Source organism: Melopsittacus undulatus, chromosome 13, assembly GCF_012275295.1.
Source record: "Melopsittacus undulatus isolate bMelUnd1 chromosome 13, bMelUnd1.mat.Z, whole genome shotgun sequence".
NCBI lineage: Eukaryota > Metazoa > Chordata > Aves > Psittaciformes > Psittaculidae > Melopsittacus > Melopsittacus undulatus.
This window is the reverse complement of record NC_047539.1, coordinates 2,596,029-2,615,096: the sequence shown is the minus strand read 5'-3', so window position 1 is coordinate 2,615,096 and position 19,068 is coordinate 2,596,029. Positions and strand designations below refer to the sequence as shown.

General features: G+C 41.2%; 1 protein-coding gene across 1 annotated transcript; it reads left to right on the top strand.

The window, feature by feature from the left end:
• Positions 1–900: 900 nt before the first annotated feature.
• Positions 901–18,830, top strand: INTS2 (integrator complex subunit 2). Its single transcript, XM_005154418.4, has 24 exons — positions 901–1,218; positions 1,712–1,850; positions 2,455–2,557; positions 2,793–2,906; positions 3,565–3,695; positions 3,784–3,957; positions 4,447–4,673; positions 5,495–5,620; positions 6,028–6,099; positions 6,192–6,306; positions 6,966–7,034; positions 7,495–7,629; positions 8,104–8,280; positions 8,973–9,081; positions 10,012–10,116; positions 10,580–10,744; positions 10,937–11,138; positions 11,682–11,807; positions 13,353–13,542; positions 14,463–14,705; positions 15,743–15,850; positions 16,354–16,459; positions 16,584–16,760; positions 17,173–18,830. Exons 1-24 carry the CDS (start codon positions 926–928, stop codon positions 17,340–17,342), a joined length of 3,576 nt encoding a protein of 1,191 aa, XP_005154475.2. The 5' UTR covers positions 901–925; the 3' UTR covers positions 17,343–18,830.
• The last annotated feature ends 238 nt before the right edge of the window (positions 18,831–19,068 follow it).

Sequence of the window (19,068 nt, the reverse complement as noted above, 5' to 3'; positions counted from 1 at the left end):
GTAACATTTAGATCTTTCTAACTTTTCCTGAAGTAATTAAATATAAATGGATTTATATTTAAATCCTCAGCTATGGTGCAGGTTACTGTATTTCTGTATTTACCTCTGATGGTAATTTTAACTTCATGTGTTGCTATAAAGACCTGCAGATGTCTTTAATCAAGCACCATTTAATACTGTGATATCACAATATTACACAGCATTATTTTAAAACTTTCAAACGTAAGAGTAACATGTGTTTTGGTTTCACTGCTCCTGCACCATATACTTTGAGCACACAAGAATGGCACAGTGTTATCGGTCTGTTGGGGGAGTAATGCTGCAGAACCCATGTTCTGATGAACGAATGAATGAGGTGACATTGTACAACATCACTTCCACGTGGGAAGGGTTTGGTTTGTCTGTAGCGAAGGACCCGGACTCTGCTTCGTGCTTAAAGGGTGTTTATTTCATTACCGTTTGTGGGTGCACTTGTTGTTTCCAGTGGTGCTTCCTGCCCTGCAGGGCTGGAGCTGCAGCCGGGGCCGAGCACAATCCTCAGGGTCACTGTCGCAGGACGTTACTCACCGAGCTTAGGGGTTTCCGAGCGCACTGGACGGGAGGCCCGGGCGCAGCGCTGGGGTCGGGATACTGCAGCCGGGGCCGTTCCCCTTCCCTCAGAGAAGCGATCAAAGAACAAACAGTGCTGGTGCCGAGTGCCGCGCACTCTGAGCTGTACAAACTGCGATGGAGGACATGGAAACGGTTTATACTTTACAGCAATTCAAATGGAATAAACTATTCACGAAGCCTTCGCTCTGCGGCCTCCTCCCTCCCCACAGGCCGGGCCGCCATGGCCTCACTTCCTGCGCCCTGCCCGCAGTGACGTGCTCAGCGTGCGCCGGAAGCGGCGGCGGCGGCGGGTAGCCGTGAGGGGAGCCCCGCCATGGCGGAGTGCTCCGGGCTGCAGTTCGTCAGCCCTTACGCCTTCGAGGCCATGCAGAAGGTGGATGTGGTGCGGCTGGCAGCGCTGAGCGACCCCGAGCTGCGGCTGCTGCTGCCCTGCCTGGTGCGCATGGCCCTCTGCGCCCCCGCCGACCAGAGCCAGAGCTGGGCGCAGGACAAGAAGCTCATCCTGCGGCTCCTGTCGGGTGTGGAGGCCGTCAACTCCATCGTGGCATTGCTGTCCGTGGACTTCCACGCCCTGGAGCAGGACGCCAGCAAAGAGCAGCAGCTCCGGTAGTGCAGAGCGTGGCGAAAGCCGCTGTGTGGCTTCTCCAGCTGCTTTATTCGCTGCTGCCCTCCGTGTGCCTCAGGAGTCTCTTGGCAACACCCCGGGTTTGGACAGAGCAGGGAGCTGGTCTGCACAGGGCCGTTGTGGAGACGTTCCTGGGCACGTTCCGGCTCAGGGTGGCCCTGCCCAGGCAGGGGAATTGGACTGGGTGATGTCCAGAGCCCCTTTCTAACCCTAATGTTTCTGCTTGGGGAGGTGCCCAGGCTGGGGGGGCAGGAAGGAACTGTGGGCTCACGGTCTCACTCGGCTGTGGGCAGAGCAGATGTGCTTGAAACTTTGTTGGCTATGCAGTTCCATGCCATGATGTGCTGCAGTTAACACAGTCTTCTCTGGGCATTGGCAAGATAGGAGAAATCCCTGCAGAATTGCATCTTCCTTTAGCTGCAGCTGTGCTGTGAGTGCAGAAGTGTTTAATGCTTGTTTTCAATTGTCTGTTAGGCACAAGCTGGGAGGAGGTAGTGGAGAAAGCATTTTGGTGTCGCAGCTTCAGCATGGGCTGACGCTGGAATTTGAGCACAGCGATTCACCTCGTCGGCTTCGTCTTGTACTTAGTGAATTACTGGCAATTATGAATAAGGTAAATGTATCTATTTCTGGGCATTTACAAGTGTTACATCAGGGAAATGCACTCTGGGTGGGTTGATGTGCTCTGTGGTTCTGTCTCTGGCCCTGCTGCTGTGTGTGGGTACTCCAGTTCTTACCTGCTTCAGCAGAACTTGAAGTCTCAGTCTGGGTATACCTGGGTATAAGCCCCTCATGTATCCCTCTGCTTCCTATAGGAAGTCTTTCTTCCTTGAAACAAATGAGGGTGATGTTTGCTAATCTGATAGACTGTAACATGCTGTACTCATATGATTTTGTGAAGCATCAGTGCAGAAATCATATTTGAAAACAAAATTATGACTTTTCTCCATCCAGCTCTTTACTGCTATTGCAGTATGATATTAGACATCCTATTTCTCTTACTTCTCCTTCCTGGTTCTTCCTTTCACCCACCAGCACTTTATTTTCCTTGTGTAAATATTTCTCATTCTAAACACTTTTTCTGCCTGTCCTGTGTTGATAGCTGTACATTTTGGCAGGTTTCATGTATTCAGTCTGCTGAGTTTAAAGCCTTAAAAGACTGATTATACAGATTGCTTCATAAAGCCTGTTTGGTGATGGTGAATAATGTCTTGTAGGTATCGGAATCCAATGGCGAGTTTTTCCTCAAGTCCTCCGAGCTCTTTGAGAGCCCTGTTTACCTGGAAGAGGCAGCAGATGTTCTCTGCATTTTGCAAGCAGGTGAAGTGTCCTGAATTTTTAGTGTTTTCCAGCCTCTTAACAAAGGTAACAAAATCACTTGGAGCCATTGTGACTGATTTAAGGTTAATCCAGGCTGTCAAGCTCTTTGAGAGAGGAATAGATCATTGGTTGTTTTTCCATTCATTGGCTTGAATGTGTTATTTTGCATATTAAATGCAAGATTTCATTTGTTTCACAGTGAAACACTGACTTTCAAATCCCTCTTTTCATCCAGAGCTGCCATCGCTGTTGCCAATAGTTGATGTGGCTGAAGCTCTGTTGCACGTTAAAAATGGAGCCTGGTTCCTTTGCCTTCTGGTGGCCAACGTTCCTGATAGCTTCAATGAGGGTGAGTTACAGTTTCTTCTTGTCCAGGTAACTTTTCCTAAAGGTTTGAAATGATTTCTAGCAATACAGCTAATTCTGAGCTAATCCACGTTTCATATATGTTTGAGCTGAAGAGTGTTTGGCTTACAAAATACATTTGAATACATTTATACCTAGAGATGCTGATGGGCTCCTGTTCTTATGTTGCTTCCCCTTTCTTGTAGACTCATCGTGTGGATGTTGCAGCTGTTCATGTGTAGGTCACCTTTATAAAGGCTGACTCAAGTGATGATACAAACCTGGTCTGGCCTTGTCAGTAGTTTTTGTCCCTTACTAGGTGAAGAATTTGCATTGCTGATGCCTGTTTAACATCCCTTATCTCACAATAAGATTTCAGTTTCCAGGGTTGCCAGATTCACAAGTTACATCAGATAGAGCATGAGTAGTAATTGGATGACCCTGTATATCTGTAATGACCCTATAATTTCTCTGAAGAGAAAGGCTATCTCCTTGTTTTGCTTATTTAGTGTAGATCTTGTGTTCTTACCCAGACAAAGTTTGTGTGGCCCAACTACTAAATGATAGTGAGCTGAATGGAACATCTTGGCTTGTGTGGTTTTGTTCATGTGGCTTTCTGTTGGAAAGGCTGGATTTTATTACACCTCCTATTGGATATTTAGTCTGCAGAGGTTTGATTAAGAATGGAGAGCGGCAGGATGAGGAAAGTGTTGGAGGCCGACGTAGGACAGAAGCACTCCGCCACCTGTGTAAAATGAACCCTTCCCAAGCTCTGAGGGTCCGGGGCATGGTGGTAAGTCTGTCATTAGTCTGTCGTGAGAATCATCATTATTGGAGCTTTAAAAACAACAAAGATCATTGAACCTGAGCATTTTATCTAGGTGGAAGAGTGTCATCTACCAGGTCTTGGTGTGGCTTTGACCTTGGATCACACCAAAAATGAATCTTCAGATGATGGAGTGAGTGACCTGGTGTGTTTTGTGAGTGGTTTGCTACTTGGAACAAATGCAAAGGTTCGAACCTGGTTTGGAACTTTTGTCCGAAATGGCCAACAGGTATAAAGACCTTTGAATATTCTGCTGCTCTTAGTGCTTGTGGTAACTTCTCTGGGTGTGGGCACCCCTATTTGTCCAAATGCAAATAAATCCTGTCTTGGAGCTGCTTGTACAGGGCAACCTCTTCTTATGGGACCATTGAGCCTATAAATAGTGTCCCTGAGGCATGGAAACCAGGGGATTGTAAGCTTCTAATGTTTACCTGATGAATATATTCATCCTCAGTGTTCACAATAGGAAGCTGTGTCTTGACTTCCTTAGCTGAGTTAGTTAAAGATTGTGTTTTGGTGTAATAAGCTGTTGTAATATGACCGTGTGTTACTGTTGCCCTGGTATTGCAAATTCTATCTAAAAAGAATTCTTCGTCCCTTTCCCTCCCCACTTCTGTTTTTTTCTCTTGACTTCATAATTACGGAAGCTTCTATTTAATACATTGTTCAATGGGATGAATTTTACATTGTTGCTCTCATCTTTTAACCTCTTACACAGAGAAAAAGAGATAATATCAGTTCTGTGCTTTGGCAAATGAGGAGGCAGCTGCTCCTGGAGCTCATGGGAATCCTTCCCACGGTTCACAGCACACACATTGTTGAAGAAGCAGATGTTGATATGGAGCCAAATGTGTCCGTGTATTCAGGACTGAAGGAAGAGCATGTCGTGAAAGCCAGTGCATTGTTACGTCTCTATTGCGCTTTGATGGGAATTGCTGGGCTGAAGTAATGAATGTTCTAATGCTCTGTGTTCTTTATTCACTGTCTGTCCATTTAAACAGAGGTTGAGAGCTTTGTGCACTTTTAACATGAGCTGTCTCTCACTGCCATTGTGTCCTTGGAGCAGTCTTGGCAAGACTCGCCAGTTTTGGTACTAGGGGAGGCCCTTCTCATGTGGAGGGCTGGAGCTGCCAGCTGATGGAAGCTTCTTTATAGCGCAGAGAGCAAATATTATTTGTAGTAATAAATAATGCCATGGTTCATGGAGGGAGGGGTGGTTTTCACTTTCCAGTATTATTCTCAGTAGAATTTTTTTTTTCATTCTGATGGTTAAGATCCATTTATCAACTTTACTGATTTTTTTTGTTTAATCTAAAATATTTTAGTACATATGGTGCTCTCTTCAGTGCTGCAAAATCAGTTCTACAGACTCGTTAAACGAAGTCTAAGCCCAAGTGGTTGGAGCAGTGTGTAGAACAGAAAGAGTGAAAAGCCCTAGCAACAAACAGTATGAGTTCTGAATTTCTGTTCCTTTGCTTTTACTTTCTGGGGGGTGCTGATGTGCAATCTTTACACACTGTTAGTTTTAATTTAAGTATTTAATACTAATAGGCAAGATTATATCCTGGGGAAGTTTTCTCATTGTTGTTCTCTCTTAACAGAGGTTTTTATGTCTTTGAGTTTAAAGAGAATTACGAGCTAATCTTGATATTTATTGATAGCAACTTGATAAACAGATTAAATAACAGGAAAAATGTGATGAGATGGGAAATCTCCTCAGTTTTAAATTAGCAGCATGGCTTTTGTTCTTCCTCTGTCCTATTCAGACCAACTGATGAAGAAGCTGAGCAGCTACTGCAGCTAATGACCAGCCGGCCTCCCGCGACTCCAGCTGGTGTTCGCTTTGTATCTCTTTCGTTTTGTATGCTTCTGGCCTTCTCCACTCTTGTCAGGTACTTCTCAATAGAGCAGGAGCTTAGTAAAGATGTTAATGTTTTAGCACGGTTAGGGCAGTGACCTCCCCAGAGCTGCACAGTTTTTCTCTCCTCATTCTTTATACAAACCTCTCTGTGTTGATTGAAGGGGTTTGGCTCAGACTGCGATGAGTAAACTGATGGTCCACTCTGCTCTCCCTCTTGTTTATAGCAAATCTTTTGAGAGGGGAGCATTGACATTAGCTTTGTTTGGAATGGGTTTTGCCAAATATCAATGTTTATGAGCTGTTTGAAGCCAAAAATGAAAGTGTCAGAATGTCTCCTGGCTCAAGATTCCTCCAGTACTGGCTTTTCTGCTACTGATTGTTAGCAAAACTAGCGGTATTTCCTGGGAAAAGGATCTTATAAGGATTTTCTTTGTGCAGCACCCCAGAACAAGAGCAGCTCATGGTTATGTGGCTCAGCTGGATGATAAAGGAAGAAGCTTACTTCGAAAGGTGAGGGCAGGCAGCTTTTGTTTTTAATCATTCCAGTAATCTCACATTTACTTATGTCCTATGGGAAATCAACTCCTCTTTGTTATCATTAGCATTTCAGGTGTGTCTGCTTCTTTTGGAGAGATGCTTCTCTTGGTAGCCATGTATTTTCACAGTAACCAGCTCAGTGCTATCATTGATTTGGTCTGCTCCACCTTGGGAATGAAGGCAAGTCCTAAACTGTTTCTAGCATGTATGTTTCTCTGTTCTTTAACTTTTTGCTGTGTATTTATACTCTTATATCTACTTCAGTTTTTATGTGAAGAACTTTAGTTTTGCTGTTATACTTAAAGCAAATGTAAAACAAAAAAAAGGTACCTAAATGAATTAGTTCCTTTAGAAAAACTTTAAACTATGCATTTCTCTTGATACAGAGCAACGTTATGATAAAACATAATATGTACATTCTAAAAGTGCTGACCTGTTGAGGTCATTATTTGCAAGATGTGATGTTATTTTAGAAGACTAATTGAAGTAATTTCCAAACTGAGCTGCAATTATCCTAAATAGTTCAGAGAAATATGGAGATGGGTAATAATTAGTTTCTGAAAATTACCAAGGGAGTCTTGCCTTCCCATCACTGTGGTGAAACAGTGTCTCATCAGATGTGAAAGTTAGGTAGGTAGTTTTTTGGATAAGGAAGGTAGGGAGTGATGAACTTGTGACGTTAGAAAATGCCTGTGTTTTACCTGTGAATGTTCTCTGGGTATCCCAGTGAAAACAAGTTTAGAAAGTTGAAACATTAGTAGTTTATAAAAGGGATATGCAGTTCTTATGTACAAGAAAGCGAGAACTTGAAATGACAAGTACTTTGTTCTTCGTTTCAGATTGTTATTAAGCCCAGCTCACTCAGCAGAATGAAGACAATCTTCACACAAGAGATTTTCACTGAACAGGTATTTTAAGCCTGGTTCTTCTTCCCCTTCCCCCCCCCCCCTTATTTTTTCCTTTTGCTCTTTTTTTGTTCCTCTGTAATCACTTCAGTTTGATCTACAAGAAGAATCCAAGTCCTGATGGTACTGAAGAGTCTTGTCTCTTTCTTCTACTCTGTTCTGAATATGCATTCTGAACACTTGGCTTTTGTAAATAGCAGCCAAGCAAAGGAACCATTTTTGTTTGCTGTGGCATTATTTTTCGCAGTAGCAGGAGACCGTTCACAAGTGTTGTACATGTGCTACTCCTCTGCACATACTGTATTAAACTACATAAAAGTGTTCTCCAGCTTCCAAACAGCCAAAAATAAGTAAATGCCAGAAAGACTGTAGCTGTGTGTGTTTGTCACCTTGTGCTTATATACTGTGAGAAGTTGAACATTTGTGGCATTTTTTGTGTGTGTTAATTACAACTTTCCTTTAGGTTGTTACGGCCCATGCAGTTCGTGTGCCTGTTACAGGCAATCTCAGTGCCAACATTACTGGGTTTTTACCTATTCACTGCATTTACCAGCTGTTAAAAAGCCGATCATTCACCAAGCACAAAGTATCCATTAAGGTATGGCCTTCATTTTATTTCTGCTCGTAATATTGACTAGGTTTTGCAGGGTAGGTTGTTTTGGGTTGAATTTTAGCAACAGAATTCTAGATGACTCTTACAGCCTATTGCCATGTAATTGAAGAAGGGGCTGCATATTAAGTCAGGGTACCCAGTTTTAGCTCTGTAATCCAGAGGTCACAATTTAATGAAATTAAAAATAATAAGAGAGCTATCTCTCTCCCCCTGTCTGCACTTAACAAAATCACAGTTGGAGTATTTCCAGCCAGGACAAGTTTTATTGGTGGGTCTGTGCAGAGCAGGGTCCATGATACACAGATACAGTTTATGACCAGGCCCAACTCAGTCATACTTTCCAAAGTCCAAGCCTCATTCAGTTACATTTTATGTAACTAGTTTAAAGGGATGTATTTGCAGCTAAACCAAACTGGTCTCAGCTTTGAAACTGAACAGATAATGGTGTGTTTTTTCTAGGACTGGATCTATCGGCAGCTCTGTGAAACCACCACTCCACTCCATCCTCAGCTGCTTCCTCTCATTGATGTCTACATTAACTCTATTCTTACTCCTGCATCTAAATCCAACCCAGAGGCCACAAATCAGCCTGTCACAGAGCAGGAGATACTGAATGTTTTTCAAGGACTGACTGGGGTAAATGGTTTGTTTGCTTCTGTCATGTACTTTAATGTGAAGTGTGATGCAGTGTTTTATATATATACTTCATGCTGATTTATCAAGTTGCCTCACTTTTTTGTCTTTAATGCCTGTGTAGTAAACTGCCTCCTGCTATGGGGGTGGTTGTGTGTTCTGAAGTGAACCTTGTTAGTGGTACTCAGATTTTTAGGAGGATTGCTGTTTGTCCCTGTCTTGCCCTTTTTCTTGCAAACTCACCAACTCAAATCTTAAAAATGCAAAGAAAAGCACTTCATGGATTGAAAAGTGGAGGTGTTTATGTAGGATTTGTATGATTTTTGTATGGATTTGGTCTTGTTAGATAAAGATGCTGTTTAACTAAGGCACTGCAGCTAGTTTTGAAAGAAGCATTTTCATGATAGAAGCATGAGAATGGTCACTTGGACAAATGTAGAATGAGTGGCAAGCATTGCCTTGCATCAGAATCCTGGGATTACTCCTTGTTAGTGTCCCAAGATGTCAAAAATACAGTTTATTTTTGAAACTCATTTAAAAAGTTCCCTGCAACTTTAATCCTGGACCTTGTATGGTTTGGTGTTTTTATACAAGGCTCACTGCCTGATCTTTCTCATATTTGCAAGGAAATTCCACTTTTTGTCCTCAAGTGTCAGGAATGCAGTATGACCTTTCTCTTTTGGTTTTATGTACAGGGAGAAAACGCTCGTCTTACTCAGCGATACAGCATCACAACGCAATTGCTTGTCCTCTACTATGTCCTGTCATATGAAGAAGCACTTCTGGCAAGCACAAAGATACTAGGTACATATGAGTGCAGCAGTGGAAGACAGATGAACTGAGACTTAGATGCAAAGAGAAGAGTTCTTACAATAACTAGAATTCATGTTCCTGTCAGATTCACACAGCATAAAAAGTTTAGATTCTTGTAATAAATATAGCATTGCTGTACGAATTTGGGAGAGAAAAGTTTCTGCTAAAACTGTAGTTATTTGTTTTCCAGGTTAAAAAGGGTCTGAGCTAACCAGCAAGTTACCAGACTTCTTAACTCCTTCAGATTGTTGTCTGCTCATGTGTCATCAAACTTGCACACCCATTTCTTTGGGTTGGGATTTTATAGTCGACAATGCTGAATGATCTCTTTAAATCAGTTCTTAAAGAATGTGGTGTAGTTTATTGACAGAGCTTAATTTCATTGCAAACATAGTGTTTATGTCTGGTGGGTGTTTTTACCTGTCCTCTTTAGGATGCCAAACTTGCAGCATTCATCAGTGCTGTTTGAGAAAGGGTAAAGTACTATAAAATAAATTATGGTTCTTCCTGCATTTCTAACTTCCAGCTCACTGCAGGGTGTTACATGTGCCAACAATTTGAATTCCAGGTACCAACCGATAACCATTTGTTGTTAAAGAGAAAAAACCCTTGAATAAAGAAAGTGTACATTTGAGCTACGATCTCAAAATCAGCTGGACTTGGTCAAAGACAGTATGGAGACCCTGTGAACAAATCTAAATGCCAGGAAATCTGTAAATGGAAATCTTCACAGAAACGGTTTCCTGAATAGCTTCATGTAATACCTTCACAGGAATGAGATGTGTTATTTGGGATTTTCTCTGTTTTACACAGATAACACAGAAACAAGTGCTTTACGTTTTCTTTACTGATCTTATTGGGGTAGTATTTTTTTCCCAACTGTGACTGTCACATGTGGTTTCTTGTTCTGTTCCCTTATAGCTGCCATGCAGAGAAAACCCAAGTCTTACTCTTCAGCATTAATGGATCAGATTCCAATCAAGTACCTCATTCGGCAAGCACAAGGATTGCAGCAGGAACTGGGAGGTATATCTGTGTGTGAAAGTGTAATATGTGTGAAGAAGGAAGGCTAAGCATGCTTCCAGCCCAGTGGCCGTTGTCTGTTCCATAGTGTGCCTTCCTTTCTTTTAAAATCTGTCAGTAGTAGCTATGAGATTACATATATAAGAGGAATAGTGGAAGTTTGAGGGAGGCAGTTCTTTTTAGCATAGGCCTTGCCGATCTGGAGTAGGTTTTAGAATAGGAATTGCCTGAGAATCCTAGAAATTATTCCAGACTGAGTTGAAGAGTTACTGTAGAGTCCTCCCACCTTTCCAAAAGGTAACTTTTCTGTTGCAGTTAGAATATCAGGCTATAAACACACAAGCATTTGAACTTCTTGGCAGTGATTCAGTTAAGGTCTGTTCTTGAAAAGATGGGCACAAATATGTTGGGGTGAAAGATATAGCTGCTCAAATCTAAGGTGTGTACTCTCTTAAAACCCCTAAAGGCTTGCATTCTGCACTGCTACGTCTTCTTGCAACTAACTATCCACACCTCTGCATTGTGGATGACTGGATCTGTGAGGAGCAGATCACGGGCACTGATGCCTTACTGAGGAGGATGCTTCTTACAAACACTGCAAAGAATCACTCTCCCAAACAGCTCCAGGAAGGTAAACAAACTACTTCAGCTGAAGTGAGCAGTGTTCTTTTTAAATTGATTGGAATGTGGTTGATTTGGAAGTGTGTAGCCATTTCATTCATTTGATCATACTGCATCTGCGTACTGAAAGTGTGCTGCTGCCAAGTCAGAGAACATGTCAGAAGTCCACTTTTCCCAAGATCCCCTTGTCTTCATTTCACAGCATTTTCCATGCTGCCTGGAAATCATACCCAGCTGATGCAGATCCTGGAACATTTAACACTTCTCTCAGCTGCTGAATTGATTCCGTATGCAGAAGTGTTGACATCAAATATGAATCGCTTGCTGAATGCTGGAGTCCCTCGGGGGATTCTTCAGACTGTCAATAAACTTTGGATGGTTCTTAACACTGTGATGCCGAGAAGGTAGGCTTAAAATCCTGGTTAGTGTGGTCATGCAGTTAGGTGGAGTGGCACTTTCTGTTTCAGAAATCATGACACAGTGCCTTTGTCTGGGGAACTGGAGGTTGTGACTGTATAGACAGTGTTGGTTTTGAATTCCTATTTGCTCCTTGAAATTTTTAACCTCTGCATTTATAAGGAAGGTGGTTCTTGTTCTCACAGGAAAAAAAGCCATCAGTTTGCTTAAAATATAGGAGTATAGTTTTGTAGTGTGCGTTGTTTATGGTGAATTACTGATGAAACGTGAACTCTCTCTGGTAAGAACATGCCTTTTGTGAGGAAGTGATGATCTGTTGGAGGGAAAGCAGTTTGGTTACTGCAATTGCGGTGAATATAAGTTACCAATATCTTGGCTAAATTCAAGGGCTGCAGGTGAAGTGTGGGGGTTTTGCCTCTTGATAGGCCTAGAAAAACACAGCAAACAAGTAAGTGAGTGTCCAGATACTTATGTGATCCCTTTTCACATATGGATTATCTATTAAAAATCATAAAATAATCTCATTTTAGGTTGTGGGTTATGACTGTTAATGCTCTGCAGCCTTCAGTAAAAATAGTCCGACAGCAGAAATACACTCAGAATGATCTGATGATTGATCCCTTGATTGTACTGAGGTGTGATCAGAGAGTTCATAGGTAAGCACTTCCCTCCTTGAGCTTTCTATGTTCTGTGCTACTTATATTGATACATTGTGCATGGTAAACATAGAATTGTCTTACAGAAAACTTCTAAAAGCTTTCAGTACCACAAAACATTTTCAGAGTAATCATCTGAGCTTCTAAGTTCCATCTCTTTTTTGTTAAGCTTGTTGATGTGAGGACTGAGTGAGCTGGGTGTGCTGTTTCAGCAGGTCACACTCTCCAGCTGCATGTCTGGTTGGACAGCCTTGCACCCAGTTCCGTTTTGGAAACTTTGGGATTTGTACATAGGTCATCCATTTTAGATTTGTGTGTGAATTTGTTCTAAATAGACATTGCAGCACAGTTAAAATGGCTGCTGCCACATGGTGGTGGTGGCTGCTGAGGTTGTAGCTGTAGCATCTTTTCACTTCACATTGTCTTTTGTCATCCTTCGTGGGCCTGTAGGTATTCCATCTTTTTGAGTAACATTTTCTGCCAGTGGATGCTAGATGGATATGACAAAGGTAGATTTGCTTAATTTCTCAAGAAAGTCTTTCAGTAGTACTTAGAAATTAGTTCCTCTAGATGTCAGTGGTGACAGAGGAGGATGTGTAATGCTGCTTTTATGGCTCTGATGCAGAAGAATAAGCTGAGAATTGAAGTAGTGAAAATTATCATAATTGGTAGCAATGGATCAGCTTTTAAGGAGAATATGAAATAACGCAGACAGTCAGAATTTGTAAATTATAACTTTGCTTTTCATAGTAATGAAGCAGATTGCATCTGTTATTCTAAAATAATATGGTTAACAATTGTATGTACTTCAGCCCCTGGCTTTACTCCTTGTGTATTCTTTTTTATGTTTTCTGTCAGTTGTGGTTTATTTTTCCCCTTTTTGTTACCCTTTTGTTCATAATAAATACCTAATAGTCAGCTTGATTTGTTCTTCATGTTCTTGTTTGCATGCATCTGTCCCCCCTTGCCCTTTAGCAATGGAGCCATACATTCAGTTTTCTTTTGAGTTGCTACAATTCTGCTAGACTCAGGTTTCTGTTGATGACATCTTTAATCCTCAGCCCGTAGGTGAAATATTTAAATGTGTGTTCCTTCAGCCCTGGATGCAAATGAAAACTCCTACGCTTCTAAAACTGTTAGGGAGATATATAATACAGTGTGACCTGAAAGCTATCGTCTTGGTATTGTGAAGCAGTTCAGAGCTTGCCTGCATTATTTTTCTCTATCATTCAGATAATTATTTTCCTTACTTCACTTGCAGCTGACCCTTTTTGAGTTTCCTTTGTTTGTCAGAAATTGGTCTCTTTGGCAGTTGCTTGGTTTTGTAGTGTGCATGTATGTGTCTGCACATGATAGAAGTAGGACTGGATGGCAGGCCAGCAGAAGGGATAGTGACCTTTAGTGTTCTGCTAGGGAAAACAGGTTTAGTATGAACCAGACTACAACCAGATGAGCCTTTCAGAAGTGCTTTTAGTCGGTTTATGTTACTGTCTTACTGATTTGCCTACTGAAATGCCTTTATTTTATCATGTGTTCCTGTATCAGGAGCCCTCCTCTGATGGATATAACTTTGCACATGTTGAATGGATATCTTCTTGCTTCAAAAGCTTACCTCAATTCTCATCTAAAAGAAACAGCAGAGCAGGACATTAGGCCATCCCAAAACAATGCAATGGGTCCAGAGGCCCCAGAAGTTACAAGGGAAGAATTGAAAAATGCATTGCTTGCTGCTCAGGTAAGGGGAAAGAAATGGATATTAAAGGATGTGAGGGAAGGCAATGATAAAACAGAAAGATAGGAACAGGAAATTAAAAAAGGAGACCTTTTTACTTCTTTTTTACTAACATCTGTTACCGTGAAAATGAAAACTGCCTCTGTGTTCAGATTGTTAAATATTTTAGGTCTTCTCTTTCCTAGTCTGAAGCCTTGCATTGGTTAAATACTGTTGTGTTCTGTTAGAACAGTTCTGCTTACCAGCCCTTCTGTCTTGTTGCATGTGTACAGAGGTTTGTTCTGTTCTTACATTTGGAGCAATAAAACATGAATAAATGTGACAGACCTGTGCATGACCATTTGAACTATGTTATCTGAGAGAAGCAGCCAGTGAGGCTGAACAATGGTTAACTTAGGTTGACATTATGGAAATTCCTGACTAATCCTGTTGCACAGACAGTCTCTTCTTAACTCCATCTGGAAGAATGTCACATATATAGTCCCTGTTAGAAGATGATCTTTTGACTGAATAGGAAGTTCCTTATTTAAATGAGTAGTGTAGTCTCCCCTGAATACTGTGAATTACATGGCCATGTGCTTATTTTGTGTGACCTGGATGCCATAAGGGACCACTGGATATTTTGAAACAGTACAAGATTCCATTGAACTTACTTGTTTGATCTGTTATGATTATCTGTTGGATTGAAGTTTTTTTCCTTTTGAGTCTTGATTCAGAAAAAGTGTTGGGATTCTTTTAATGTTCTGTAGGACTTGTGACTCTTGAACTGACTTGTTTTTATTCTATGTAAAAAAATATCTATAGGTATAAATTCTAGCCACCTGACAGTCTTCTGTTCTTAAACAGTCATTAGTTTGCATTTGATTTCTTTGATTTCATTGGGTTTTGTTTTATGCATGTTACATTGCTTATTTTCTTCACAGGACAGTGCTGCTGTGCAGATTCTTCTAGAGATCTGCCTACCTACAGAAGAAGAGAAATCCCAGAGCAGTAACACCCACAGTTTGCTGAAAAGTGTTCATGGTACCACAGGCCCTAAGAGTCCTGAACCAGAAGAAGAAGACAGTTTGCTGTGTAATCTTCGAGAGGTCCAGTGTCTGATCTGCTGTCTGCTGCACCAGATGTATATAGCTGATCCCAACATAGTTAAACTAGTTCATTTCCAGGTCAGCTTTGCGCTATTTTAGTGGTTTTCATGTTTCCTCTGGTTAAGAAACAGCCAGATGAAGGTGGCAAAGGATGTTGAATGCTGTTCCTCAAAAATTAAACCAGTGCACTTCACTGCTTACCATCCTGTCAAATTCGTAGTACCTGCATTTCCTCCATATTTCAGTGCTTGGACTCTGTGTTGTGGCTGAGAAGGGAGCACCTAGGTTATGCCTGTTCCTCATCATTAAGCACAAGCTTTGTTTGTGCCTCTGCCCTTTTTTGTACCGAGATAGTTTGTCCATTCTAGGCCAAGGAAAACTGGCCTCATCACCTTCTTATTCCTGGCTCCACATCTTTTGTGGGTTACTTATATTTTCTGGGTATGTTTTTACATTAGTATGCCGCCTTATTCAAAACTGTAGTTTGGCTTCAAATGTAAACATTATCCATCTTATCTTCCCTTTTTGTTAGGGCACAGTTCATCACTTTAGAGTGGAAGGAAAAAGGTTGCCCCTGCCAAAGCAGCTGTATGCCTTCAGAAAAAGAAGTGGGGAAAGGCTAGCTATCTTTAAAATATGAATGTGTTTTTGGTGTGTGTTTAATTACTTGTTGCCAGGTGCCAACATATTTAACACATTAACTCCTCTTTAAAAGCAGTTAATTTGCCTTGACCCAGAACTGATTAAGTGCTAAAGCAGTCATAATGGTCCAGTCATGAAATAAGCAAATTGAGGCCTATGGTGAAGTTTGGAGCATTGGGGAAAGACACAGGAGAGGGTCACTGCAGTCTGGTTTAGTTGTAGGCGTAGGGGACAGTTTCTAGGCAAGTAATACATTGAATATTGAGGAGAAAGAACTGATTCAAACCCTGCATTTCTCACTCAGCCTGCCTCTTGGTGCCTTGAGATACTGGTCCGGTGCTTGTAATTCTGAACGAAAGAGATTTACAAGTATATTGATGTTGAAAAAAGCATTAACACAGATAATATTTTAAATTCTAATTGAAGCAGAATTTTTAAACCCCGCTGAGACATCTGTTTCCTTTATCATGCAGGGTTATCCATGTGAACTTCTGGCACTGACAGTGGCAGGGATTCCGTCGATGCACATCTGTCTGGATTTCATACCAGAGCTCATTGCTCAGCCTGAACTTGAAAAACAGGTACTGTACAGTCATGTAGTCTGAGAATCACTGTGAGCAGTTAACCCTGATGAAGTATTGGTTAAGGGCAGAAAATTAAAGGATCATAAAAAAAGTCCTGTTCTAACTTGGCTGTGATATCAAGCCGATGTCTGTAGCACTTTTACCTTATATTAAAGGCCTGGTCTTTAAATCCCCTTCAAATCAGAGATTGTGACAACTCCTCTAACATATCTCTATGCACTTGCTTAGGAAACATTCATGAATTTCAATATTGCCTTCAAGCACGTGAATGAAAGTTCTATTCAATAGTGACTTTCGTTCTTTATGTTGAGTATAAATCAGTTAGCAATTTTTTTTCCTATTAATTTTTGTCTGATATTTGTAGCTACAGGAACTTCCTCATTGGTAAAATAGAGAGTATTTGGTAACTCATAAGTTACATGAAGAGCTTCGGATAGAAGGTACAAAGCAATCTGTAACATTATTGCTTATTTCTCTTTTGCCTTCCACCTGCTCAACAGATATTTGCCATCCAGTTACTTTCATTTCTGTGTATCCAGTACGCACTACCTAAATCTCTCAGTGTGGCTCGTTTAGCTATCAATGTGATGGGAACCCTACTCACAGGTGAGCACTCTGGCAACTAACAAAGACATTGTTGTGTTAATTACGATTATAAAAGTAACAACATTCCTTGACTGGGTTTTTATAATGATTCCTTTGTACTTAACCATTTTCTTTTCCTTGGCAGTTTTAACCCAGTCGAAGCGCTACGCTTTCTTTATGCCGACCCTGCCTTGTTTGGTGTCATTCTGTCAAGCCTTTCCTCCTTTATATGAGGATATTATGTCTCTGCTGATACAAATAGGGCAAGTTTGTGCCTCTGATGTTGCTACACAAACAAGAGATGTAGACCCAATTATTACACGTAAGTAAAATACCTTGTATTGTCATAGTCCCTGGGAGAAAAAAAGTTTGAGTGCAGTTGGAATGTAGTATGGAATGTACTGCTGGTGTCTTGTAAATATAGGAAGAGTAAGGATAGGCAGATTTAATGGGTTGGAGGGCAGAGTTTAGAGGCTAAAGGGTGCTAGAAATACCCTATTTATTAAACTTTGTACTGCCTTCTGTTTTATTTCCCTGCTTTTATAATTTCAAGATGTATTAAAAAAGGAATGTTGTAGTGTCTGTAGAAATAATTGAGTTTTGCCTGGTCCATGACCTAGGATTGGCTAAAATTTGCAATTTCATAGCATACCTATGGGTATAATGGAACAGTTTTAATTTTTGATTTATTCATTTATTTATATGTACTTTGCTGTTTCTACTTAATTTTCTAGGTCTCCAGCAACTGAAAGAGAAACCAAATGAAGTGTCAGGTCTTTGTAAAGATTCATCTAACAAAAGCTGTTCAGGGGACGTTGCAAGCATGGACCCTGATGTTCGGTTATGCCAGTGTGTTGAAAATACTATCATTGATATAATTAACATGAGCGTAAGCGGAGTTTAGGAAGAACTCAAGTCAAATTGTGCTGTAGCTAACCCCATGGTTTATGGTGCCTAAATTTGGAGAAAGATGTGGAAGTAGATTGAGGAACTGGAGCACAAGAAGTCCACATTTTTCATTCATTCAATTCAGTTACGTCTGAAAAGGAAATTCTTTGAAGAGGATTGTTTTGCTTCCAGTGAAAACTTGAGGCCCATGAGGTCAGTAAATAGTTTCCAGTGAAACTGAGCATAGTTTTCAGGCTTGCTTGGCTTCTGAAGTGAAACAGCAACACCCAGAAGGGTTTATAAGACTCTTAAAAGTGAATACTGAATTTGTTGAGCAAACAACAAAACGATGGTAAGAAAAATTTGAGATGGAAGCACTTTGCTTATGTTAAATCAAATACTGTTCCAGAGCCTTGCAGAGCAAGATGGAATACTCCAAGGAAGACTTGAAAAAGTGGTGTAACTACCTTGTACCATCACATTGAGTACTAAGAAGATGCTTTCACTTTTTGTTAATTTGTGTTTCAAACCATTGGTCAGAGTTCATGACATCAGGAACTTCAGTTGAAGATAGCCTGCATTAAAAGTGTGAAACTGGTCTAGAAGTTTCTTTAAGGAAAGGAGTACAAAATAAGCTGTCTGAATGTGATTTCTGAAGAATGGGTGTTTTTCATGCAGTTCAGATTGTTCAGTATTTTTTAACATCACTTAGTTTAAAAGGGATGAGAAAGACTTAAGATAAGTGCCAAGGTATTTTTAAGTTGTCATCAGGATAAGATTAAAAAAGGATGTCAGTGTTGAGGGAGACTGTGACAGAAGCTGCATTTCCTTGTGATGAGGGGAATGGCAGGTTTTAGCCATACTGAAATGCTGACATGCAGCTGAATCCTTTGTGCTTCATGTATGAAGTTGGTTGTCCTTTCACATCTACAAAAGCTGCAGGATTTGGCCTCGACAGATGGATTTTGTGCATTGCAGAATGAGGTGTGTGGTGCTGTAGTTGGGAGTTTTCTGATGGTGCGTGGCACAGCATGTGCTTTTGTGGCAGAGAAACGAAATGAAGGTGTGGCTGTTGTGCCAGAATGCAGTACTTCGACACACTTGAATTGCTAAACTTGTCATTCCAGCGCTTAACTCTTTTCTTACGTGACAGCAGCCAGGGTCCTTAAATATGGCAAATACTGTTTTCAATTTCAACCAGTTTATATTCCAGAAATAATTGCCTGTTTCTTTAGTGTGGCCTTGACAAAGCCTTTCAGAGCTTGCCTTTGGCCCATGTTGGATGGTGGCTTAGGAAGGCTCACACCAGCTTGGGGTTGCATTCCAGGATGCCAAGCCTGCTGTAACCACCCGCTAGCACCATCTGGCTACCAAGGATATCCGTGTCATCTTGCTGTAAAGTATGTAAATAATCGAAATGTATGTTTGGGGGATTTGTTTTCTTTCTCTTAAGGGTGACTTTTATATGTTTTAGTGTATTTAAATAAAAAAAACCCAAAACAAACTAGTTTATGGCGTAATTTCCAAGGGACTTACCTGTATCGAGTGCCCTGACCCCGGGGACCGGCAGAGGCCTTTCCCCCACGGGTGCCCGTGCGGGGCGATGTTAACAACCCGCTGACCTTACTAAAGCCATTATCTGTGATAAGGAAGGGTTGTTGTGCCGTACAGCTCCTCAAGCTGAACGCGTCGTTGCCTAGCAACGCCCACCACCTGTAGCCAAGAAGACCTTCCGTGATTGG

What these genes read in the sequence shown, in the direction of transcription:
- INTS2 (XM_005154418.4), top strand. Translation starts at nt 926, where the DNA reads ATGGCGGAGTGCTCCGGGCTGCAGTTCGTCAGCCCTTACGCCTTCGAG. An exon ending in ATGCATTGCTTGCTGCTCAG is followed by an intron (nt 13,543 to 14,462) that starts GTAAGGGGAAAG and finishes TTTTCTTCACAG; the next exon opens with GACAGTGCTGCTGTGCAGAT. An exon ending in TTAAACTAGTTCATTTCCAG is followed by an intron (nt 14,706 to 15,742) that starts GTCAGCTTTGCG and finishes TTTATCATGCAG; the next exon opens with GGTTATCCATGTGAACTTCT.